The 24272-nt window shown below is 58.4% G+C and overlaps 1 protein-coding gene across 1 annotated transcript in view; it reads right to left on the bottom strand.

Annotated features, from left to right (window-relative positions):
- The window catches only part of MYH9 (myosin heavy chain 9), a 93094-nt gene that overhangs the window by 11418 nt on the left and 57404 nt on the right, over window positions 1–24272 (bottom strand). The window contains exons 10-28 of the mRNA XM_030320522.2: window positions 23630–23725; window positions 22673–22791; window positions 20414–20566; window positions 19320–19493; window positions 17534–17707; window positions 15580–15694; window positions 13239–13432; window positions 12793–12914; window positions 11994–12063; window positions 10142–10302; window positions 9179–9287; window positions 7653–7784; window positions 7006–7212; window positions 6554–6691; window positions 5382–5505; window positions 3291–3462; window positions 2348–2560; window positions 1829–1973; window positions 38–244 (exon numbers count right to left, since the gene is read on the bottom strand). Of these exons, the coding sequence (XP_030176382.1) occupies window positions 38–244; window positions 1829–1973; window positions 2348–2560; window positions 3291–3462; window positions 5382–5505; window positions 6554–6691; window positions 7006–7212; window positions 7653–7784; window positions 9179–9287; window positions 10142–10302; window positions 11994–12063; window positions 12793–12914; window positions 13239–13432; window positions 15580–15694; window positions 17534–17707; window positions 19320–19493; window positions 20414–20566; window positions 22673–22791; window positions 23630–23725 (2825 nt within the window). The remainder of the gene's footprint in view (window positions 1–37; window positions 245–1828; window positions 1974–2347; window positions 2561–3290; window positions 3463–5381; window positions 5506–6553; window positions 6692–7005; window positions 7213–7652; window positions 7785–9178; window positions 9288–10141; window positions 10303–11993; window positions 12064–12792; window positions 12915–13238; window positions 13433–15579; window positions 15695–17533; window positions 17708–19319; window positions 19494–20413; window positions 20567–22672; window positions 22792–23629; window positions 23726–24272) is intronic.

The following is a 24272-nucleotide window of genomic DNA, read 5'->3' on the forward strand; positions in this document are numbered from 1 at the left end:
ACCCCTGCCCAGGCCCGGGTCCCAGCGGAGGCCTCACCTGCAGCTTGGTGACCTTGTCGGCCAGCTCCGTGCGCACTCGCTCTCCCTCGTTGAACTTCACCTGCAGCTCCTGCAGCTGGGCCTCCACTTTCTTCCGCTTATGCTCGGAGTCCCCTTTGCCCTGCAGCAGGACCTTCACCTCGTTGGCCAGCTCCCCTCGCTCGTTCTCCAGGGTCTGCTTCGCCTTCTCCAGGTTGGCTTTCACCTGGTGGGGACAAAGGCAAAGATGTGCCAAGGGGCGTCGGTGCCCCGGCGTGAGGCTGGTCTTCCTAACGGCACCGGGGGAACCACCAGGTCCAGAGACAGAACCTGCCGCCTCTGCAGCAAAGACACGGGCCAAGTTCAGGGGATGGCGTGCGGGCAAGAGGTGTGGGCTCAGAAAGCCAGGCCCGGTCCATCCTCGTCGCTCAGCTGGACGGGGTGTTTGCACGTGCCCTCCCCTCTGAAACGATCCCTGCCAGCCTCCCTCACCGGGCGGAGGGGACGTTCAAGTGTGAGGTGTTTTCACGGCTCATCTACCATGACTTTGGCGACGTTATCATAAGATGAGGGAAATTATAACTGCTCAGAGTCAGGCTTCCAGTAGAGCCTCTTTGAAATTTGATCTTCCGGGTAGTAACATAAACATCTTCTAAAAGATAGAAGAGTGGCGTTTACAGACTCAAATGCACACGCCATTCTACTTTGCGCTGAGCTGGCTGCAGGGTCACAGACAAGTTCGAGGGGAGCTGTATGAACTTGAAGGCGTGTCAGGTGAGAAAAACTGAAGGGCAGGGAAAGGCTCCCCCAGAAGGGATGCCGGTGGACACGGCGTGCTTCTGAGAACAACACGCAGGCCTCAGAATATTCTCAGGCCGCCGGCAAGAGTGGCTTGGCGCTGGGAGCCACAGCACTCAGAACGTGCCTAGAGAAACTGCCTGGCCCAGCCACCTGCCCAAGACTAGCGCGGTGAGCAGCCCAGGGCTTCCCACCAAGATCCAGCTGACCGCTGAAGGTGCTCCACAGAAAACCCTAAGGCTTCAGCACCAGGCCATTCCAATCCCTTGAGGCTTTCTGGCCCGGTGGGGTCCTGAACAAAATACCAGTGATGCTAATTTTTGAACAACTCATTGATCCCTTATTGTTCACCTGTTCTACGTGCCGTCAGCCCCACCCGTCATGTATTTGCATGAGACAGACTATCGTTACACATGGGGAAACTGAGGCAAGCAGGCTCTTCTCTGCAGGCTCGGCCCTAGCGAGTGGCAGCGGGCCTCCAGAATGGCCTCCCTGGGCAGCACCCTGGCACTGCCCTCAGTCGCAGATTGGTCCCCGCCAGCAGCCCGGCACCACCTTCAGTCTCGGACTGGCCCCCCCAGCAGCCCGGCACCGCCCTCAGCCTCGGGTTGGCCCCCCCAGCAGCCCGGCACCGCCCTCAGTCTCGGATTGGCCCTCGCCAGCAGCCCGGCACCGCCCGCAGTCTCGGATTGGCCCCCGCCAGCAGCCCGGCACCGCCCTCAGTCTCGGATTGGCCCCCGCCAGCAGCCCGGCACCGCCCTCAGTCTCGGACTGGCCCCCCCAGCAGCCCGGCACCGCCCTCAGTCTCGGACTGGCCCCCCCACAGCAGCCCGGCACCGCCCTCAGTCTCGGATTGGCCCTCGCCAGCAGCCCGGCACCGCCCGCAGTCTCGGATTGGCCCCCGCCAGCAGCCTGGCACCACCCTCAGTCTCGGATTGGCCCCCGCCAGCAGCCTGGCACCACCCTCAGTCTCGGATTGGCCCCCGCCAGCAGCCTGGCACCACCCACGCACTCGCTTCGTCTGCTCTAGCTGCTCAGCCAGCTCTTCCACAGCCTGTGAGTGCTTCTGCCTCATCTCCTGGATCTGCGCCTCGTGGGTCTTGGCCTCTTCCTCCAGGGTCTTCTTCAGGATGTTCACTTCCTGTTCGCGTTTGGACCTGGAGAGAAGCACCCTCAGGATGGAGGCCAGGCCTGGGCATGCCGCCCGGGGCTCTTCTTCCCTGGTTGCAGATATGCCGGCAAGGGGCAGCGGCCGCCCAGCCTTACTGCCCAGGCGCCTCCTTCCTCGGCTGTGCATCCTCCAGCCCCGGCTCGTGGTCCCACTTTGTAGAGAAATCCGTGCCCTTTCAGCCTTAAAGCCCGCCCTAGCCTCACCCGAACTCCAAACCAGATTTTTCAACACCCTAGGGAGGAGCTGCCGAGGGGGCATTATCCTCTCTGCCTTCTAGTGCCGCCCGCCCCCCTTCCCGGCCTCCCTCTCCCTGCCACCCGCCCCCGCCCCCAGTGACGGCTCCTTGGCCTCGTGGCAGACCTGAGCTCCTGCTGGGCTGCCGTGGAGTCCAGAGTGTCCTCCAGTTCCGTTTTCAGAGCCTCCAGCTCCTCCCCGAGGTCCCGCTTCTGCTTCTCAGCTTTATTCCTGGAAGCTCGCTCAGATTCCAGGTCTTCCTGGAGTTCGGAAATCTGTGATTCCAGCTCCCGAATCTTCTTCAGGGCCATGTTCTTCTGGGTGGCTTCCTCCTCCACTCTGCCAAAGAGACCACGGACATCAGGAGGAGGTCCCTTCTGCCTCGGGGAGCAGGGTCTGCAGAAGAGGCTTTGGAGAGGAGCAGCGGAAGCCGCTTCTGGAAGTCATAACCATGGCTCTTAGGCGCTCCTCTCCGCAAAAACAACATCGGGAGCTTCCAGCAGGTTTAGGAGCAAAACCACTTTGAGACCTAGAAAACCTCACAGAAGAATCACTTCATTTTCCAAACATAACTCAATGCTCCAAACATAAAAATAAATAAAGATTAAGTGTTAAAACGAAAACACTTGAAAAGGGAATAAAATGTTACAGCCCGTCATGACAGCAACTGAGTAAAAACACGAAGGTTGCCGTAGACAATCTGTGAGGGATAATCACATGTCAGTGCAGGTTCCATGAATTGGAACAAATGTGCCACCCTGGCCTGGGACGTGACGGTGGGGGAGGCCATGGGAGGAGGGGCCTATGGGATTTCTGTGCACCTTCTGCTCAATTTTGTTGTGAATCTAAAACTGCTGTAAAACAAAGCTTTTTTTTTTTTTTTTAAAGCACGCCTGTAGCCAGTAAGTTTAAAATGCAAGAGAGGGAAGGCCTGTGGTGGTTGTGTGACGTAGCAGAAGACTTTTAGAGGCCACACTCGTAACTTTTAGTGGACAGGACAGGTCTTGCAGTGCAGTGGCTCCAAGATGACAGGGTTGGGAGGCGCGGTGGCAGGGGTCGCTGCCCTCACCTGGCCAACGCGGCCTGTAGCTCCTCCTCTTTCTTGGCCAGCTGCATCTTGAGCTCGGCGATCTGGGCCTGCAGCTCGGCGATCTGGTCGTTGAGGTCGGTGGAGTCTCCCTCCAGCTTCCGGCGGGTCTTCTCCAGCTCCTGACGCTGCTTCTCCTCCCTCCGGAGGCGCTCTGGGGAGGAAGCGCGGGGAGACCCGACACAGCCCTCAGCGCCTGCTGATTTTTCCGTCTTTGTTTTCCATTTTTTACATAAAATACTGAGTTTTTGTTCCGTACCATACGTGAACCTTAAAGGATCACCGCACGCAGACACTCGTACCCAACGCCTGGATGAAGACACAGCGAGCTGCCAGGTCCAGGCACCCCCCCCCGACCCTGCTGACCTCCCCACTGGGGACCTACTCTCCCTGAAGACTGTGTTCACAGTTCCCTTGTTTTTAAGGCTGTACCACGTCTGTGTCCCTAAAAAATATGTTTAACTTTTCATGAACCTAAATTACATGGGAACGTCCTGTATGAAGTTTATAGTTGGTATACGGGATTCGCGGTCCAATGTCTGGCTTTACAATTTCCACTAGGACGTCACTCAGGTAATCCCTCAGCTTTGTCATGTGTCATCCGAATAATAAGGACAAGACAACCTGCCTCATTACATTGCAAGGCTCATGAGCGTCAGTCTCTACACTTACGACAGCTCCTAGCCCAGGGTCAGTGCTAAGGGTTAGCGACTTTTATTCCTCAACTTGCCTTTGTCACTCGATATCGTGACCTTGAGATTTGGCAAGTGAAGTGTCACTGCAATGGATCCACATGGACCAGTAGAATGTTCCGTTGTGTGAACATAACCACAGCTCGTCTATTTGTCCTACAACTGACGGGCATTCGGGGTTTGTTCCCTGTGTGCCCCCAGAATGGTGCTGCCGGGAGCGCTCCTGCCCGGGACCCCCCAGCGCACAGGGCCGGGAACGTTGGGTTGGTTGGGGGCATGTGAAGCTTCTACCTCACCAGGCAACGCCAGATGGATCAAGGCCGCCTACCAGTTTATGCCCCCACCAGCCGTGTGTGTGTGTGTGTGTGTGTGTGTGTGTGTGTGTGTGTTTGGACGGCTCCACATCTTTAACACTCAGCGGTGTCAAACTAACCAGACCCTCTCTGTGTGCACCTGCCCTGGGGGCTGTACCCTCCTACACCTGGATGGCTGAGTGTTTCAGACTGTTCCGGGCCAAGGCAGGGAGTCCGTTGGGGGAGACCTCTGTCAGCACCTTGCTTCCCCTTGCCGGTCTGACTCTCCTCGTCCCATACAAATGTGACGGGGCCGGGGGGGCCGGGAAAGCCCTCCTGCAGGTCAACCTGGCTGGTGTGGGCCCTACGTCCAGGGGGCATCAACAAGCGCCCCAGACAGGCCGGGCTGCCCTGTGTCTCCACCAAGGGAGCTGAGGTTTCTGGCACAAGCTCAGAGCACCCCCATGGTGCCCTCTCCCCTCTCCCTCTGCCGTCCACGCCTCTCCAGACGCAGGGGTGAGAAGTCTGCAGACAGACACAGACCTGTGTTCTATCTACCCTGTCCTCCTCCAGGGACCCAGGGAGGCAAAGGCACGATTGTCACCCTGCCCCACGTCAAGCAACGGCCTCTCACGGCACCTGTCCAGCACAGCATACACAGCGTGTCTCTATGTGGTTGAGTTCAGTCCCCATGGCCGCCCGTTCACCGTGTCCCCCTTGGCGGGAAGAGAAACGAGGCTGACAGGATGACACAGCTGGTAAAGTGGCAGAGTGAGGGTCGCACCCAGAACCTCGTAGGAAGTCAGTCCTGCGCAGCTCACGGCACATGACAACGGAGAGACGCCGACTCGTTCTCTCGAGAGCTCCTCACGTTGGGGACGCCCCTCCCCAGCCCAGCCAGTGCCTGGAGGCCCAGGCTCCCATAGAGACAGAGTTGTCCCTAGGCTTTCAGAGCGGTGGCTGGGAGTTGCAGACTGAGAGCCTGCCTGCACACACGAACGTGAGACCAGCACAAGAGCGAGGCCCAGGCTGGGGAGGCAGGGGGCCTGGTCCCTGGGTCCGTCAGCTCCCGCCCACCGCCCTCTCACCTTCCAGGTCGGTGATCATCGCCTCGTGTTTGTTCTTGAGTTTGGCAAGGCTCTTGGATTTCTCCTCCTCTTCCATGAGGTTGGTGGTGAATTCCGCTATTCTGTCTTCCAGAAGCTTCTTTTCCTGTGGGGGCGAGGGAGGGTCAGAGCTTAAAGTTAGTTGAGCACAGAACGCTTCAGCTCTCCTTCAAACTATGACTCGCCCGGCAATTTAGAATTGGACGAAGGGGCGGGCCTTAACTACTTGATTCACTAGGAGTTCCTGGATCAGAGGGTAATTTTGAAAGGTCACCAGTGCCCCTGAAAGAGCCGGATAAGCTTCCTTAGGGTCTACAAATGTGGGTGCCCAAGGCCTTCCTGGGCCTGTGTCACCCCTCTGGGCTTGGGTTAGAACGGCGTCCAGGTGGCAGCTAGCATCGCCAAGGGGATTCACACACAGTGACACCGCCCTCTCTGTGCCCCACGCTCATCCACTAGGTGGGCCGTGACCCACCCCCCCTTACTTGTGTTCCCACACAGCCACGGCTGCTGTCCTGGCTTTCTGCTGTGTGGCCACCGCTAGGGTCCTAACGTCAGCAAGGTGCCCCACGAAGGTGCCCCACCCAGCAAGCACCATCGCTCAGCATGCACCTCGGTCTCGTGTCAGAGTCTGCAGGCAGGCGTCCTGCCCCCTCAACCCCTCAGTCCCCGCTCTGGGGATCGAGGATGACATCCTGCCCCCGCTCCTTCCTTCTGTGACACACCTCTGGGCTTTGATCCGCTCACCGGCAGACTCTGACAGGGACCCGACTTGGCTCTGAGAGAAACAGCCACCACCCTGGAGACGGCTGGAGGAGGGCACCCGCCCCACAACACTGAGCCACCGAGGTGCGGAGAGCCCGCTGGTGACTGAGGCGCGAAACCCCTCGGATACGAGTCTCGGGAGCCGGCCAAGAGCCTAACTGAGAACAGAGGCCAAACCTTCCCCTTGGGCCCCACTCCACTGTGAGAAACATCCCTTTGAACAGGACGCTGGCTCCCAGAGAATGCGGACACCCCGGAAGAGGAGCTGTGACCGTGACCCAGCAGAAGCCGCAGCGCCACAGGCAGGGGGAGGAGGCCGCGGGCCTCGAGCCGCCTGCGCCCGGCGGCTAGCCCTCCGCGGCCCCGCGTCTCCACGCTCGGGGCCTCACCTTGGCCAGCTTGCAGTTCTGGTCCTCCATGATGATCTGGTCTTCTTCCAGCTTCTTGAGCTTGGCCTCGGTGGTCACCTTCTCCAGCTGCAGCTTCTGGCGGGCGCTCTCCTCCTCCTCCAGCTGCTCCTCCAGTTCCTACCGCGGAGCCGGGGAGACCGTGAGGGGTGGCGGGCCGCGTGGCCCGCCCCCCGCTCGTGGGGGTTCTGTCTGTAAAACTGGGGTACGGGGACGAGAGGCCCGGTCCGGTCGCGTGGCCCCTCGTTCTGCGATGCCGCCACGAGCGAGGCCGAGCCGATCGCCCCGGCCACTCACGCTGGCCGCGGCGAGCATCGGGGCAGGGAAACCAGACGGGCCCGAGGCCCCGCTGGCAGCGCTGGGGGCCTCCGCGTTGCCTCCGGTCCCGTCCCCGCCGCCCCATTTCCGGCGTCCAGCCCCGCCCCCTCCTCTACCTGGATGTTCTGCTGCATTTTCTTCTTCTCGGCCTGCAGGTGCTGGCAGCGCTCCTCCTCCTCCTCCACCCTGGCCTCCAGGTCATGGCAGATCTCTTCCAGCTCCTGCTTCTTGGCGGTCAGGCGGGCCCGCAGCTCCTCCGCCTCGGCACACAGTTCCGTTTCCGCCTGGAGCTGCTCCTGCAGCTGTAACTTCTCCGCCATGAGCTGCGGGGAGAACACGGAACACGTAAGCCCCTACGACCTCCTCAGGCCAGTCGGGGCCAGGTGCTCTCTTGCTCGGCTCCCATGGCGGGGGGGGGGGGGGGGGGGGGGGGGGGGTCAAGGGGGAGGCTGCTTTGGCTCCCGGGCGCTTCCTAAACATCGTGTTCTTTATCTTTCACCGCTACTCCGTGAGCTGGCCACGGCGAACCCCAGGATGCAGGCTCAGAGAGGCTAACCTAACACTCAGGAACCTCCCATCCCGCGGGGGGGCCCTCCCTACCTCACAGGACCCCGAAGGGGGACTGTGGAGAGACGAACGCTGCTTGACAGTGACCGTTGACATCTCCTTAAACCCCAAACATGCCCCGCCTACTGGTGGCCAGCAGGTGGCAGCACCGGGTGCGGATGCGCGAACCTCCGGGGCGAAGCCTGCAGATACCTACCTGGGACTGGAGCGTCTCCATCTCCGTGAGCCTGTTCTCAGCAGCCAGCTGCTTCTCGCGGACCTTCACCAGCTCCTCTTCCTTGGCCATCATCTCCTCCTCCTGCCGGCTCACCTGCAGCAGCGGCTTGACCTAGAAGGGGAGACGGGGGCACGGCCAAAACATGAGGCCTTCCCCTCACCTGCGCCCACGCAAGCTGGCGAGACTGACGGGAAGGAGGTGCAAACACACACGAGCTTTCTGGGGATCAACTCGGTGCTGTGTGCCACAGGCCTCTGCCCCGCTAATTACACGGCAGGGAAACGGCCCCCACGTATGCAGGAAGGTGTTCAGGACGGCATTGTTTACAACGGTGAGAAACTGGGAATGAGCTGAAGAGACACCGTGGGGAAAGTAACCAGGTAAAATACGACACATTTCCAGGGAACAACGTGCTAACTTAAAAAAAAATTTTTTTTCTCTCTGCCCCTCCCCTGTTCATGCTCTGTCTCTGTCTCAAAAATAAATAAACATTAAAAAAAAAATTTAAAAAAAATTTTTTTTTAACATTTACCTTTAAGAGAGAGAGACAGGGCATGAGCAAGGGAGGGGCAGAGAGAGAGGGAGACACAGAATCCGAAGCAGGCTCCAGGCTCCGAGCTGTCAGCACAGAGCCCATTGTGGGGCTCGAACCCACGGACCGTGAGATCATGACCTGAGCCGAAGTTGGCCACCCAACTGACTGAGCCACCCAGGCGCCCCACAACATGCTAACTTTTAAAAAATGATGCTCGTGAAGGAATTCTAAATGGAAAATATAAAACACAAGATTGTCTACAGAAATCAGAGCTCAGCTGGGTAAGAATGCATATGGCTTACTGAGCAAAGACTTAAGGGAGAAAAGATAGCGGGAATAAATATTGAGACATCTACTCAATACTGCCGTTGGCTTGGGGTTGAAGGGATTACACGTGAGCTTTTATTCTCTTCTTTAGGCTATTTTTTACAAACAAAAGCAGCTGAGGGGCCCCTGCGTGGCTGCGTTGAGTGAGCGTCATTGGACCCTTGATTTCGGGTCAGGTCTTGATCTCATGGTTTGTGAGATTGAGCCCCGCGTCGCAGAGCCTGCTTGGGATTCTCTCTCCCTCTCTGCCCCTCAACCCTGCCACCCCCGCCCCAATAAATAAATAAAACGTTAAAAACAAACAAAGCCGCTGAACGACTCGTGCGGATTCTGACCCACTGCCCCGCGGCTGCTTGGGGGCACAGCGCGGGCAGCACGCGGGGCCGTCACACCTCGGGAGCTGCTCTGAGCCCGACGGCAGGCTGGGCCGCATGCACCAGCGTGCACCAGGCACGACACGGCTTGCACACTCCAGACCGGGCGGGGCAGGGCCGCCTCAGGCTCACGCGGTCAGGGAGCCACCCCGGGGGCTGTGAGTCCCGCACAGAGGCCAACGTGAGGTCGCTGTCCCCCTCCGCCGCAGCTGGGGCCGGCAGAGCGCCCACCGGGCCACGGGGAGGTGGGGCCGCCTTCCGGAACCCACCTTGGTGAAGAGCCGCCACCACTGCCAGTTCCGCAGCTTCAGGTAGGCGGCGCAGTTTCTCTGCAGGACCTTCATGGCCGTCAGCTGCTGTTGCCGCTTGGCGAAGGCCCTGGGTGGAGAGACGCGGTCAGGGCGGGGGACCGCAGACCTCTGGAGAGGAGTGCAGCAGAGAGGCCCAGCCTTGGCGCTGAGTCCTGTGGGTGACCCCCACAGAGGGCGACAAGGAGCCCGACCACCCTCCTTCACCAAGGGAGAAGTGGGTTCGAGGGGTGAAAGTCCCTTGCGAGCTAACTAGGTCCGAGTCAAGTGTGACGGCCGGTGGCTGAGGACATGTACTGACTTTAGCGTCCCACCCTCCTGCCACCTGCTACCGGGGGCTTCTGATTGGCAGGAAAACGTCAGCAGCTGACGTCCTACAAAGGGGGGCTCAAGGTGTCGACCGGGGGCTTCTGGATAAACGAAGACTCTGTGGGTCCGATACCACAAACCCCTGTTCTGTCCCCCAGTGCTCACAGCTCACGTGGAATGTACGTCCCTCAGCACAGACCCGGTCAGGAGACTAACGTGCAACTCCCACACCTGCTGTCCTGCAGCACGTGAGCCCGACTCTCAAAGGAGCTGCTCTGGACCCAAGGACAGTCTCCGGGCCCCGGGAGCACAGGGGACTCTGGGGACGACCAGGTTCCGGGCATCATCCCCACATGAGGAACTGGCAAACAGGACTGTGTGGGACAGGCAAATCCAAGCACAGAGTCACCCCCTTCCCAGCCCGTCACCTAAAACCTCAGACACAAACTCAGAAGGCAGGGAGCAGGGAGCTCCACGTGGGCGTCCCTTGGACCTCCGACTGGCGTCAGGGCGTCCCAGGCCACCAGTTCCCTACAGTCCCCCGTGCGGCAGGAAGGCTGGGAAGGGCCCGCGCACAGGCAGGCTGGGCGGAGGCGGGCCCCTCTAAGGACTTACTTCCTGGCCAGGTAGCCTCTGCAGCAGGCCTGGAACCCGATGATGACGTCGGTGATCTTCAGGTCCCGCTCCTCCTCCAGGTGGGCCAGCACGCCGGCCCGGAAGAAGACCTTACTCTGGCCGATGCGGTACAGGTTGCTGTCCAGCTCCAAGGCTTTGATCTAGACGGGAGCGGAGCAGGCCGTTCACCACGTGCCACCACGGGGCCCTCAGAGCAACGCGGAGAGCCAGTGGTCTGTCCCCGAGAGGCTCTCTGACAGCGGCCGCTTCTCCGCTGGGCAGCCTGTGCGGCCCCGGAGCCAGAGAAGGCGGGCTCGGAGGATGCCGAGAGGAGGGGCGGGTGGCTTCCCACACAGGGCGCAGTGACGCATGAGACGGCAGAAAGACACAGAACCTGGACGTTAAAGGGACCTGAAGACCTCTCCTTCGACCTCCCGCCCCCGCACACCGCGATCACGGACTACCAATGCCCAGCCGCGCTGCCCTCAGAGAGAGCTGGCCGAGCGTCGTCAACCTCCTCACCCAGGACTAGGACACGCTCCAGTTCAGGCCAAGCCCGGCACCAAACGCTGATTAGGTGCCTGGGGCTTTAGCCTCTGGGAACCCACCCTCCCTCAGCTAGAAGATGGGAATAAGGCTTTGATTTTTTTTTTTTTTTTTTTTAAACAGTGAACAAAGAAAGCAAGTCATAGTGCCTCCTCCCCAGGACAGCTGCGGGAACTGAAAGGAGAGCAAAGTGCTCAGCCTGGGGCCACACGTACTGGGTAAGGAGCAGATCTCAGCGGCCAGTGCCATCACCGAGCGGTTTCGGTACGGCACAAGGCTCTCTCGTTTACCCACCGGCAAGGGGCCGCCTGTCTTCCTGGGAGAGGAGGATTCTGCACTAGCTCTGAAAAGGCAGAGCCTGCAGTGGGCGGAGTCAGGTCCGAGGGAGCTTTGGGGCCCACAGACGCCCCGGTCATCCCGGAGGAAGCGGAGGCTGGGCCAGAGCCAGCGTGGGTATCTTCCCTCCCTGCACCTGAAGGAGGGGCCTTTAACCTGGACAGCCACTAACTGAGTCTCCTGGAGAAAGGGTGGCCCAGACACCCTCCACCGATCACGCCTTCTGTCCCACAGGGTGGGGCTGGTGAGCGCGGGACAGTGGGGAACGGTTTCCTCCCTCCTACCCCACCTCCCTATCATCTGACGCACAGTCTCCCACACAGTCGGCGTTGGATTCCTTCTTCCCTCTTCTCTTTCTGCCAACGCCCTAGCCCATCCTCCCTCCTCTTTGGGAAGAATGCCCAGTAAAGGAGACCAAAGGCAGTGGCCGCTAACCCTGGACCATCAGGAACAACAGGACGCCCACAAACTAGGAACTACGACACAGTGGGATCGGGCCCCGGCTTGGCTGGCATCGCCACAGGCCGTCCTTCATCCCGGCAGAGTTCAGAGTGCCCAACGCACATCAGGCACTGCTCTAGGGGCCGAGAGGAAAGGTCCGGAAGCATGGGCTGCGCAGGTTGGGGCAGCTGCAGTGCTCGGGGCCTGCTCCCCTGGTGGGGAAGTGCCCTCTGCTGACCACACTGGGCGTGACGATCAGAGGAGATATGAGCAAGAAAGCGCGAGAATGTGCCCCAGAGGAAGGGAGAGCCCCTCCTACATCAGAGCCCTGCCACGGCTGGAGCACCGGTGTCCTCTACACGGCCCTGGTCCCCCGCTCGGAGCGCCTGGCAGGATCAGGACCAGAGCAAGAGCGGGACCACGGAGCACAGGCGTCATCGGGTGACAGGGGCACTTGTCCGGGCACACGGGCACCCTCCCGCCTGAGGGCCCACCCCCAGAGGGAGGCGCAGGTGGCAGCCGTACTCACCATGAGCACACACGCCTGCTTCCCGTCCATGAAGCCCTTAGGAATGGAGTTTGGTGTCAGGATCTCGTATCTGAGCAAAAAAGGGGAGCCTGGTCAGCCATGCTTGCACTGGACCCTTGCTTGGATTCCACGTGGCCTGGGGCACACGGAGAGAGGAGGATGGGCCCTACGGGGCAACACAGCCTTCTCTCCCCCACAGTCTCCCGAGGAAGGAAGACATTTGGCAAATCCCACCCTCCTCTTTTCTTAGGCTGAACGGCACAGAAAGGCCGCCTGCGTGTTTTCCAGAAAGTGAATGGAAACTCACGTCGGGCTGTTTCGGCCACTCGAGGGCGAGCTTTAGGTTGGGCTCCCCGATTGCTAACTGCCCACTGTCCGCATCTCTAACCCGGGAAGGCCGCGCTCCCCTTCTCCCCCAGGGTGCCGCAGGGCCTCTAACGTGTGGGATGGCCCCAGAAACAGGGCTGGCACTGAACGCAGCTGTGAGGCAAACAGGACGGTGTCATCAACGCCCCTCTCTGCGCACGGCCAGAGGCTGCAGTGCTCTGCAATCTCCATTTTTCTACAAAGTTCCTCTAACACCCCAGTCTCCGGCTGATTCCTTTTGAATTTCTCTTCCTGGTTCCTCCAACAGCGGCAAAGCCTCCCAATCACTAGGAATAAAAATCCCTTCTCACACAGAGGGCGGCACAGAGAAGGAGCGGGAGAGGGCCGGACCTCAGCTCTCCGTGGACGGGGACACCGCTCCCTCGCCCAGGTGCCCTGCCCCCGGAGACACAGGCCCCCGGCCGAGGCTCACCGCTGCCGGAACTCCTGGAAGACCACCCTGTTGGGAAAGCCCTGGCGGCAGATGCGGATGCCTTCCAGAACCCCGTTGCAGCGCAGCTGATCCAGCACCAGGTGGGGGTCCAGTTTGCCAGCCTGGAGGAACAAATAACGTGCATGTGGTCTCGCCCCCGTGTGGAGGATTGATGGAGAAAGGCAGGGCAAGGCCCCCTCCGGACTCAACGGGAGAACAGCCCCCGGGAACGGGCATCACTGCGGCCCGCGGGTTTGGACAGCCACGTTACCCGACCCAGGTCTGGGAACGGCCACAGAGAGACGGTGTGCCCAAGCAGGAAGGTGGCTACGATCGCAGCCGGGGCAGGGCGGGGGGCGGGGGGGGCCTTCACTGAGGCTCTCAGGGTGTGTGTGGGGAGGAATCAGTTCTGCCCGGGGAGACAGACAGGGGCCTAGCGCCCGCACCTTCTTCTCGTGGTTGGGGATGATGCAGCGGACGAAGTTGGGGTTGGTGTTCCGCAGCGTGGCCATCAGCTTGGCCAGCTGCTCCTTGTAGAGCTGCCCCACGGTGCGGAACATGCCCTTCCGAGTCTTGAAGGCCCCGGGCAGCGCCGTCTCTGACATGCCGGCCACCTGGTCCAGGCCGATGATGCGGTCCACTGTGGAGACCACCCAAACAGCACATGAATACCCAGTGGTCCTAGCCGGGGGGGGGGGGGCTGAGGGACAGGAAAGAGACGGACAGACACCTGGACAGAAGGAGGGGGGACTCCGGAACAGTGGGACCACTTCTACTTAGAATCTACACAGAGAGCTGAGATCAACCTCAAACGTTCAGCAAACTTGATGTTGTGAACAGGAAGCAGGAAAGGGTTGAGAGAGCCGGCTAAGCCATTAAGGGGGACGGTCTACTGGCCAACCCCACATCCACATTAACCATCTTCAGCCCACTGTCGAAGCTTCTATTCCCAGAGACATGCGATAAAGCTTCCAGGCTATGCCGCTAGGCTGGTTCTAAGGAGGTGTTAAAACCTGACCTGCAGAATCCTCTAGTCCCGTGGTCCCGTTAAAAATACGAACAAACAGGGGCACCTGGGTGGCTCAGTTGATGAAACATCTGACTCTTGGTTTCGGGTCATGACCTCACGATTCGTGAGCTCGAGCCCCTCACCGGGCTCTTGCACTAACAGTGCTGAGCCTGCTTAGAATTCTCTCTCCTTCTCTCTCTGCCCTTACCCCACTAACGTTCTCTCTTCCTCTCAAAATACATAAATAAACTTACAAAAAAAATTTTTTTAAACCCAACCAAACAGACAAAAGAAAAAAAAACAATCAGTGTTCTGAATTCCCACTGACCTTTGCCGTGAAGCTACCTGCCATTGTCTATAGGACTCTAGATGATTCCCTCTCTGTCCGGGAGCCTCCCGTGCAGAGCTCCCTAAACCAGGGACCCGGGACAGCATATGGCGTCAGGAGCAGAGAGGTCTCAGGAACTAGTGCTGACAACGCATATTCTGAAGTCTGAAGACCCCCTCCCGCCCTTGCATCTTGCCAGGTCTCCCAGCTCACGGGTCTTCGTCGTCTAAGACGCCCTCCGAGGAAGCAGCCCTTGCCGCCAGGGCGCACGCCCAGAGCAATGAAGGAACTGCTTCCTCCCAGGTGAGACCAAAGTAACCAGCAAACCTCACCAAAGTGGCCAGTGATTTGAGGTCAGTTTTAAGCCAAGAGCCAATGTGAACGTTGAGGGCTTCTGCTACTGGATATAAAAGCTAAGGCTTCTGTGCCAAAGTCTGCCTCCTATTCCTTTGCGGCCAGACCTCTAGTATTTATTTGAAGACGGCAGAAAGAACAGGTGCTCAAGACCGAAGCGGGCAGTGAGGACAGACTCGACGATCCAGTCGATTAAAATGGGAGCCATTTCTGACCTTAGGAACCCGGGGCCCGTTTTACCGGCTACAGAGGGTTTCCCGCGAGTGGGTGGCTTGTGGCCACTCAGGTTGCCCGGAGGAAGGTCGGATGTGCCCCATAATAACCGGCCGTTTCATGTGAGCACGTCCTGCCCCCTGGAGGCCCGGCCCAGAAGGGGCAGGCCCTGGTTGAGAGCGCTGCACGCAGGCACAGATGCGATTTTAGCCTTCAGGTGCACGTACGCGGGGCAGGGGGCGCACAACACCTAAGTCTCATGCTGAGACAGCACAGCCATTCAAGCAGCGTTTCACGAGCATCTCTGCACGTGCATTTCTGAGAAGCATATGAATTTTCACACTTGCTGTTTTCCGCTTTCAAGATCCATACAGATCAACATCGACAGCCTGCCCGCGAGCCGGGGGCCGGACTGGGGAAGAGGACAGTCAGGCAGGAAGAGCCAACGGGGGAGGGCGGGGGCGGGTAAGAATATCTGAGCAGAAGCGTGTCTCACACAGCCCCGGATGCGGCACACACAAGGGTCACCCCTCCGGGTGGCCAGTCACCTGGTTCTAGGTGGAGAATGGGAAAGCGTTGATAGAAATAGGCTCTCTGAGTGTTCTGCATCTCTGCAACAGAGAGGTTAAAGCAAAACCAGGCAGGAGGAAAGGAGGAACGGACGGAAACAAGGAAAGAAAACAACTCCAGAGCCACCGGCCTGCCAAGGAGAGGCGGAAACGCAGTAAAGTGCGGGGGGGCGGGGAACCTGTGTGGCGAGGCTTTGGTCTGCCTTGTCATTCCCGCGGGTGGAGGCCACCCGGCCTGCGTCAGGTGGACCCCCACCCCGTGTCCTGGGACCGCAGGGGAGGCAGGAAGAGGGGGGGGGGCGCAAAGGGCGTACCATCCTTCCACAGCTCCGAGACGAACTTGTCGGAGGACTGGTGCAGAAGCGTGGCGATGTTGTCGTTCAGGGGGTCCATGTTCTTCATCAGCCACTCGTCGGCTTTGTAATCCACCTGCAAGGGTCGGGGCCGCGCGGGTCACAGGCTGCTCTGGGGACGCCAGCTCTCACTGCGGGCCCCGAAAACAAGCCGGCCCCGCGGGGGGTGGGGAGAAGCCTAACAACGCCAACACCCCCTGAGCTGGTATTTCCTTCCCCAAGAAAGAAACTGAGGCGTGGCAAGGGCGGCGTGACATGGGAGGGCGAAAAGCTGTGCACAAGGACATCCAGCAACGGGGGACTAAGAGATCTATGTTGCAGCCAAGGTCACAGAACAGTCTGTATTACTATTATTTTTTTTTTCTAATACAAACATAAAGAAAACAACCCTAGCAGGACATAACCAAAGTGTTCCAGTGTTTCTTTCTGGCAACAGAACAAGGACTTTTGCGATCTATCTACCTATCTATTTACTTATTTTGTTTTTTCCAGGACGCCCGAGTTTTCTCTGAGCTTGCACGATTGTTGCCTTTTCCAAAATATGTGAATGGGCAATCCGCCGTACTTTCACTGTGAAGCTCCCCAAACAGTACAGACGGCGTGCGGGCCACCTTGGCCTCCCGCTTCCCAACGCACAGCACCGCGCAGAGGTGACCCCTGCTCTCGGGCCACTGCTCCTCCGCGGCCCCTTCTGGAGGTTCTCCCACACGCGCACTGGCGATGAGGTGTGTGACCCTGGCTTCTTGTTCCCTAGGAGCACAGTCACCTCCTGGGAGATGACAAAAGCCGCAGGGACGGCGTTGTGGCCACCTGGGCACAGCCGGCAGGCTTGTCCCGTTAGCTGCGGTGCCGCAGCCCAAGCGTGGACACACGTGGACACTTCCGTCGCTCAGGCTCGCCCCAGCAGGCTTTCGGGGGTGCCGACTATTTTGTGTTATAAATAATACTCTGCAACAAGAGCGCGGCGAGCGTCACTGCACGTGCATTTCTAACAAAGGCAGAGGTGGAAATGCAGGTTCAGGGACATTACCTTAGGTGACTATAGACACAGGGTTTTTTAATGAGTATTTTTAAAGGCAAGAGCTGCGCGCTTCAGCAGCTGTAGGGACCAGGCGGGCTGAGCAGGAGTGGCCAGGCAGCGTGGGGCCACGGGCAGGGGCAGCAGGCGGGGACCAGGTGTGGCTCAGGGTCAGCTATGCAAGCTGGTGGCTCTCCTCACCTGATTCGCCACCTGCTCGGGCTGCAATGACTAATTAGGAGCGTCAAGCAAGCGACACGGAACTTGCTGCAACCAGCTTTATTCTACGCACAGACCCCTGTGGACTCAGGGTACCCTCTTCGGTTAGGGATGAAGGCAGCTGTGCCATTTTGGGGCCGAGCAGGCTCGGTGATGACCAAGCCGTCACCTACAGTGGTGGCCCTGAACCAGGACGACCGTGCCCACCCCGTGTTTGGCGAAGCCTAGACATTTTCGTCACGTCTAGGGAGAGTGCTGCTGACCCCTGGTGGGCAGAAGCCAGGAGTGCTGCTAAACATCCCACAAAGCACATGACGGTCCCGGGCGACGCACGTGGTCCAGCCCACAAGGTCAGGAGCACAGAGGCGAGGTGGCCCTGCCCCACAGCGCTGACCTGTGCCGAGCACCGGGCTTCGCAAGCTCATTTAATACACGTCACCGTGCACGGCAGCGGTTACCTATTTCCCAGATGAGGCTCAGAGATGTTGACTGGCCCAAAGTCACACTACTTAACGAGTGACAGAGTTCTAGTTCAAACTCTAGAGCCGAGGCACACTGCTGGGTGAGTCACTAGACAAGCAGTGCCCCCCGCCCCACTCCCTGGGCTGCCCAGCTCCTCAGCCTAGACGGAAGCATCTCCACCTGTCCGGCACCTTTCCGTGCAGGTGCTCCCCTCACCTTGCCTGCGTAGTGGATGATGCAGAAATCGGCTTTGTCCTTCAGTTGCTTGGGCTTCTGGAACTTGGGGTGGGTGCCCTGCTCCTGTACCACCTTCTCCACGAAGCTCTTGTCGGTGGCTTTGGGGAACCAGCATTCCTCGTCCAGCAGGGCCAGGATGCCAGGGGGACCAGCCTGGAAAATGCACAGCATCACACAGGTGAAGCCTGACCTGGCGAGTGCACCCTACCCCTGCCCTCCCGGGAAGGCAAAGGTCAGCATTCAGAAGCCCCAGAATCTCAACAGAAGGTAGATAGCGTGTGCCCCCACACTCAGGGTAAAAGAAGCATTAGCGAAACTCGATTCAAGAGTTCTAGGCTAGGGGTGCCTGGGTGGCTCAGTTGGTTAAGTGTCCGACTCCAGCTCAGGTCATGATCTCACGGTTTATGAGTTTGAGCCCCGTATCAGACTGTTGGCTGTCAGCACAGCGCCCGTTTGGGATCCTCTGTCTCCTTCTATCTCTGCCCCTTCTCCTCCCTCTCCCTCCCTTCCTCTCTCTCTCTCTCTCTCTCTCTCTCTCTCTCTCTCTCTCAAAAATAAACATTAAAAAAAAAAGAGTTCTAATTTAAAAAGAAACTTCTGGGGTCTAGTCTGTGGTTGACACATCTCAGCCAGATGATCCATCACAGAGTTTCTCCAACCTAGTGCACTGGAAATCCCCGGTAGGTCTGATGGATGTGTGCCATGACCGCATGCCCAGAGGCTGTCCTCACAGGTGCCTCTGCCCCTGGAGTCACCCCGAGACACCGCCCCACAGGCTGTGTCTGCACCACAATGTGGTGAGATGCAACACTTAGGTCAAGTCCTCCGAGGAAGCCCCAAGTACACTCAATTGATAAAATCAGAAAGCGGACTCAAACACCATGGAGACTGGCTGACGAGACTCAAAGCCAGATGGGATCTTGTTCATTGGAAAACTCAACTGATTCAAAAAAACAGAACAAAAAAAACAAAAAAACCCCAACTCATCACAAAAGTAAATTGCTTCACGTTAGGATCGTGGGGTCTTTTAACCCCTGCTCCCTGCCTTGACCAGTGGTTTCAAATGCACCAACTTCTTCCTAGGCTTTTCCTACTACTTAGCAGTTCGGGGTAACTCTGGTGTACACATTTTCAGTAGCCCAGGACTCCGGGAAGATGTGGGTTCATTCAGCCCTTTAACCCCATCAGGAGGGAATACAGACAAAGAAACAGCTCAGGCTCCATTAAAGAGCACACCCTGTCCAACCTAGACCCCAAGGGCACCTGGCAAGAGCTTTCACTCTGAAGTGAAGGAAGAGGGGATGGCTCTCTGGTCACCACCACCCACCAGCAGCCAACGCTCTGGGGCGGGAGCTCTGGTGCTGAGCTAGTCCTGAGGGGGGCAGACGGCGCTTCAGCACCTGTACGGGGAACAGCACTCCACACCCTGGGTCTGCACAACCTACGCTGCCGCAGAAGCATCCGGGGATAGGATGTTATGACCTAAATAAAACGAAGCCTGTTTCCTTAAGACAAAGGCTTGTCGCACCCGCCCCTTAGGTAAACACTGGGTGGTCTCCTGGGACTGAAGCACCAGCCGCATCCCCACCTGGTCGGCAGCTGGGCGAGGCTCCCAGGCCGCAGGTCTGAGCCCATGACCTTATTCTTGCAGGTGACACCGCCAGGGAGAGGAACCGGACACGCCCCCCTCCCAGCCCCCACGGCCAACACGGCGTGTCCTCGTGAGGGGACGAGGGACCGGCCGGGCCTGAGGTCTGGCTCTTACTGGCTTCTCGATGAGGTCGATGCAGGGCTGCAGGTCGAGGCCGAAGTCGATGAAGTTCCACTCGATGCCCTCGCGCTGGTACTCCTCCTGCTCCAGGATGAACATCGTGTGGTTGAAGAGCTGCTGCAGCTTCTCGTTGGTGTAGTTGATGCACAGCTGCTCGAACGAGTTGAGCTGCAAGGAGGAGGCCACGTCAGAGGGCTGCCCGCCCGCCGCAGAGCCGCAGCGCCTCGGGAAGGAGGGGACGGGTGTTGAGCACCTCAGCGCTGGCCCCGGGGAGCCCGGATGGGCGGGCGCCTTCCCTCATCAAACCCGGAGCAGGGGCTCCTGTGGACCTTTCTAGCAGCCTGGCAGAACCTCTCTCAGAACAACGTTTGAAAATGAATAAAACAGTTTGCGAAGGAAAGAAGTCCTGTTGAAATGCAATTACCCGAGTACCGTGACATACTAATGCCGTACATAACAAGCACAGGCTGTGGGCGTCCTAACTTGCAACATTTTGAAGTGGATGAACATAAATGATGTTACAACGTCCCCACAGCAACTGCTGTGATGTGCAAACATCTGATTTCCACCGGAGACAGACCCCAAGCGCTGCTCAGGCAACTGCGGTTTCGATATGTTGCTCAACTCACAATGAAAAAGAAACGCATCACTTCAGTGACACGTTAGTGAAAAATAAAGAGATAATTCCCCACCCCCGCCTCCCAAAGCTCACGGCCTCTCCGAGACGTGCCATGGACCCCAGGGTAAGAACGTGTGATCTACTGTAATTATCATTTTTTTCCTACCAGACTTCAGTCTTCGTGGGCGGAGACGGTGTTTTGTCCCAACGCCCAATAAATAGTTGCCGGAAGAGTAAAATCTCAGAAAGCACCTGCCCACGAACAGAAGGGCAGCTACACGGTCCCGCTCTCTCTAGCCCTGCTGCTTGGGGGTGGGCATGCTTATTTAAACTTAAGATACGCCCCACTGATGTCCCCTGCCTCCATGTGAGGCAGGAGGTGGCCCGCTCAGACTCCTGTTGGGGCCACAGGAAAGAAGACGCCCGGCCAGGGAGAAGGTGGCCAAGGAGGCACGAGGGAGGAGCTCACATCAAAGATCTCGAAGCCAGCGATGTCCAGGATCCCGATGAAAGAGGCGCCCTGCCTCTTGGTCTTGTCCAGAGCCTTGTTGATCCGCAGCACCAGCCAGCGGAACATTCGCTCGTAGGTGGCCTTGGCCAAGGCCTCAATGGCAAAGTCAGCCTGGTGGGGGAAGGGAGGGGGGGACAGAGTGTCAGGTCCAGGAGCCTTTAAACCTGGTAACCCTTTGCTCCAGGAAACCCACCTGCAGGGATCTGCTCCAGAGAAACAGCCCTCAGGATGCAAAAAAAAGCTTCACACACAAGTAGGTTCACTACAATGTTATTTATAACGACCAAAAGTTGAAACAGCCTACGTACCCAGCAATGAGGCATAGCATCAAGTACTTAGATATTTGCAAAAGCCTTTCTAAAATAAATGGGGATTGGGGCGCCTGGGTGGCTCAGTCAGTTGAGCGCCCGACTTCAGCTCAAGTCATGATCTCACGGTTCGTGCGTTCGAGCCCCACCTGGGCTCTCTGCTGTCAGTGCAGAGCCTGCTTTGGATCCTCTGTCCCTCCCCTGCTTATGCTCTCTCTCGAAAATAACTAATAAAAAACATTAAAATAAAAAATAAAATAAAAAGTGGGGACATACTGAGGTATCTACAGAAAAAATGATAAGACGTGTGAGGTTCCCTTCAAATAATGTGCGAGGAGGGGATGGGGGAATAAGGTTAATGATGAGCCAAGACTGGCCGGGAGTCAGTGACTCGACGCTGCCCGAGCAATGGGCACACGGGGCTCAGTACCCTGTTCTATTGTGCAAATGCTTGAACAGGGTGACAGCTAAGTTTTAGAAAGAAAAAAGCCTTGCAGGAAATAAAGAGCTGCCCGATAACTGTCACTGGCTAGGACTGTGATCGTTTCTTCTTTGCTCTAGACTTTCCTATATTTTCAGCATCTGCGGTATTCATGCAGTAGTTTCATCGTGGAAAAATAAAGGTTCTTTAATTATTACAGAAATGGGGGCACCTGCATGGCTCAGTCGGTTGAGCGTCTGACATCAGCTCAGGTCACGATCTCCCTGCTCGTGGGGTCTAGCCCCACATCAGGCCCTCTGCTGTCAGCACGGAGCCCGGAGCCTGCTTTGGATCCTCTGTCCCCCTCTGTCCGTGTCCCTTCCCTGCTTGTGAGTGTGCTCTCTCTCTCAAAATAAATAAACATTAAAAAAAAAAAAAAAGAAGAGGGGTGCCTGGGGTGGTTCAGTCGGTTGCGCGCCCAACTCCGGCTCAGGTCATGATCTCACAGCCTGTGAGTTCGAGCCCCGCGTCGGGCTCTGTGCTGACAGCTCGCGGTTCACAGCCTGGAGCCTGCTCCGTGCTGAGTCTGTCTGTGTCCCTGCCCCTCCCTCGCGTGTGCGCACGCGCGCTCTCTCTCAAATATAAATAAACGTTAAAAAAAATTTTTTTTAATTATCAGGGAAATGAACAGTTAGTGACAACTGTGGTCTTTTCGGAACAATGTTCCTGGCTGTGGTGGGATGGCTCTGTACCAGTGATGGTGAGAGAGCCACCAGAGTGGGGCTACAGCGGACGGCACCTTTAGGGAAGAGCGAACTTGAGAGCATTTTTGGGAGATGGCACCACCCGCGCCGACAGAGGGGCCTGGCGGGGCGGGAGCTGGTCTCCCGGGGGAGGCTGCGGCTGAGGGACATCGCTGCCGTCTCTCACCACGCACGACAAGACAGCAGGCGGTGGAGAGCCAGCTTCTGGGCCCGGGCTTGGAGGGCGGCTGCCGCCGTCCTGCACCTGAACGAGCTGTGCTAGAGACACAGCAGGTTCCTGTTTCACTCTCTACCAGGACGGGACTTGCCTCCGCACCCGCCGACCGATTGGTCTCGACGTCGCCCTGGCGCAAAGAGGCGCAACTAGTAAAGGTCCTTCCTGAGCGAGGGGCCTCGGGTCACTGGGCCTCTGGCGGCACACAGACACCCCGAGGCCAGTTTTCTCATGTTCTCATGGAGGGTAAACACCACCTTGCTCCCTGAGCTGCGGTGAGGGCTGAATGAGGCACCTGGCCAGGCGCCTGGCACAACAGTGGCCCAGGGCAGGCCCCAGAGAGGCCACCGCAACGAGCCTGCTAAGGAAGTGCCCCCCCCACACCCGCCCCCCCCAAGCCCCCCCGCCCCAGCCAGGGGGCGTACCTCTTCCTTAGTCTGAGCCTCCTGGATGAACGCCCCCCAAGGCCCCCCACCTCCTCCCCCCACCCCCCCCAGCCACAGGGCGTACCTGTTCCTTAGTCTGTGCCTTCTGGACGTAGTCCCGTCCCACCTTGATGCGCGGGGTGAGGATTCCTCTGGTGAAATCTGTCACGTTGATCCCCAGGAGGTGGGACACTTTTTGGGCGGCTGGTATTTTCCGAAGAGTAAGGAAGGGAAGGGAGAGAAGTTTTAATTAACCCCAAGAGAACGGGTCCCTCTGCTGGAGCACGAGGTGGTGGCTAAACAATCATCACGGGGACGACCGGCTCGGGGCCCCTCCGCAGCAGGGCACGGAGTCCTCGGCTCCCCTGTTAGACCCAGCAGCTGTGGCGACCTGCACCCTCACCAGCCACGAGCGGCCGGGAGGCACCCATCCTACCTGGGGGCCCAGCACCAGTTCCTCCGCACAACCTCAGCCACACAGTGCAAGAGTGCGTCCCACCCAGGGACAGGACTGTGAGGAGCCGGCCCCAATCCCGCTAAGGGGCACAACGGCACACATCCTGCAGAAACGCCTTTTACGCCCAGACACCCACGTGTTCAGTCTTTTCAGAAGCCCCTCAGAAGGGCACATTAAGGCTGATCGCTTAAGTGGGGCCGTTGGCAGGACTCAGGGGGACAGCGGTGGCCGAGGCGTTTCATGGTCCTGACGTGTTCACGGGTAAGGCGCGCACTGAGACGGAGAGGCCACCGACATCGCTGTTTTAACTGGGACAACTGGTTTGGCCTCCACGACAAAAGAGGGAAGCCCTGGTCCATATGATCAAGGGGTTTTCTAACTCATTCTGATGCCGCCTCCCCGAAAAAGCACTAGGGTCACGTTCATGTACAGTTTACAAAGAACCCGAAGTGATAGCTAGGCAGAGATACACAGGAGACGAACAATGGAGGACGGTCTGGAATTTCTACCAGACTTCTTCTCCTGAGCAAATCCAAGCCCAGACACCAGGCCCCACATTCCAGGTGAGGCGCCCACGGGTGTTACCTGTGTTGTCAGGCATGGATGCCTGGTCGGTGTTACGCTCCTTCTTGAAGACGATGTTGCCGAGCTGAAGAACTCCCGAGATGACCCTCAGCAAGCCTTGGGGTGCAACCAAAGGCAGCTCACAACCAGGCAGGGATTGGAATAAGCCCCTGGGTGGAGGCAGCCGCTCCCCTCCCTGGGGGGCGTGGACAGGACAAGCCACATGGTGGGCACAGCCCCCCTGCAGGGCTCACGGTCAGGGCCTCGGGCAGACCTTGGCTTGGACAGCCCTATGCTTAGATCCAAGTTCTGTTAAAACTCCTAAAACTTCTAAATCTGGGCCAAGGACGTGCCTCTGGCCCAAGGGCCCACTGCCTGTTTTTACAAGTAAAGTTTTATCGCACAACATTGTACCCACCGTTTGCATATTATCTGTAGCTGAGCCAAGGTGGCTCCGACCCTCACATTAGAGAACAGGGTGTGTTCTCCCTGTCCCCCACTCTTTCGAAAACAAAGCCTGAAGGCCTCTTTGCCCTCTTTCTGGGGAAACAGGAAGACACAGGCATGCTCCACACTTCACCAACGCAAAGATCCTGGCCCCTTTCCGATGAAGCAGGAATATTCCCCTCTCAGCAAATGCAAGGACCAGAGCAGGTAAGCACCT

This window comes from Lynx canadensis, chromosome B4 (genome assembly GCF_007474595.2).
Source record: "Lynx canadensis isolate LIC74 chromosome B4, mLynCan4.pri.v2, whole genome shotgun sequence".
NCBI lineage: Eukaryota > Metazoa > Chordata > Mammalia > Carnivora > Felidae > Lynx > Lynx canadensis.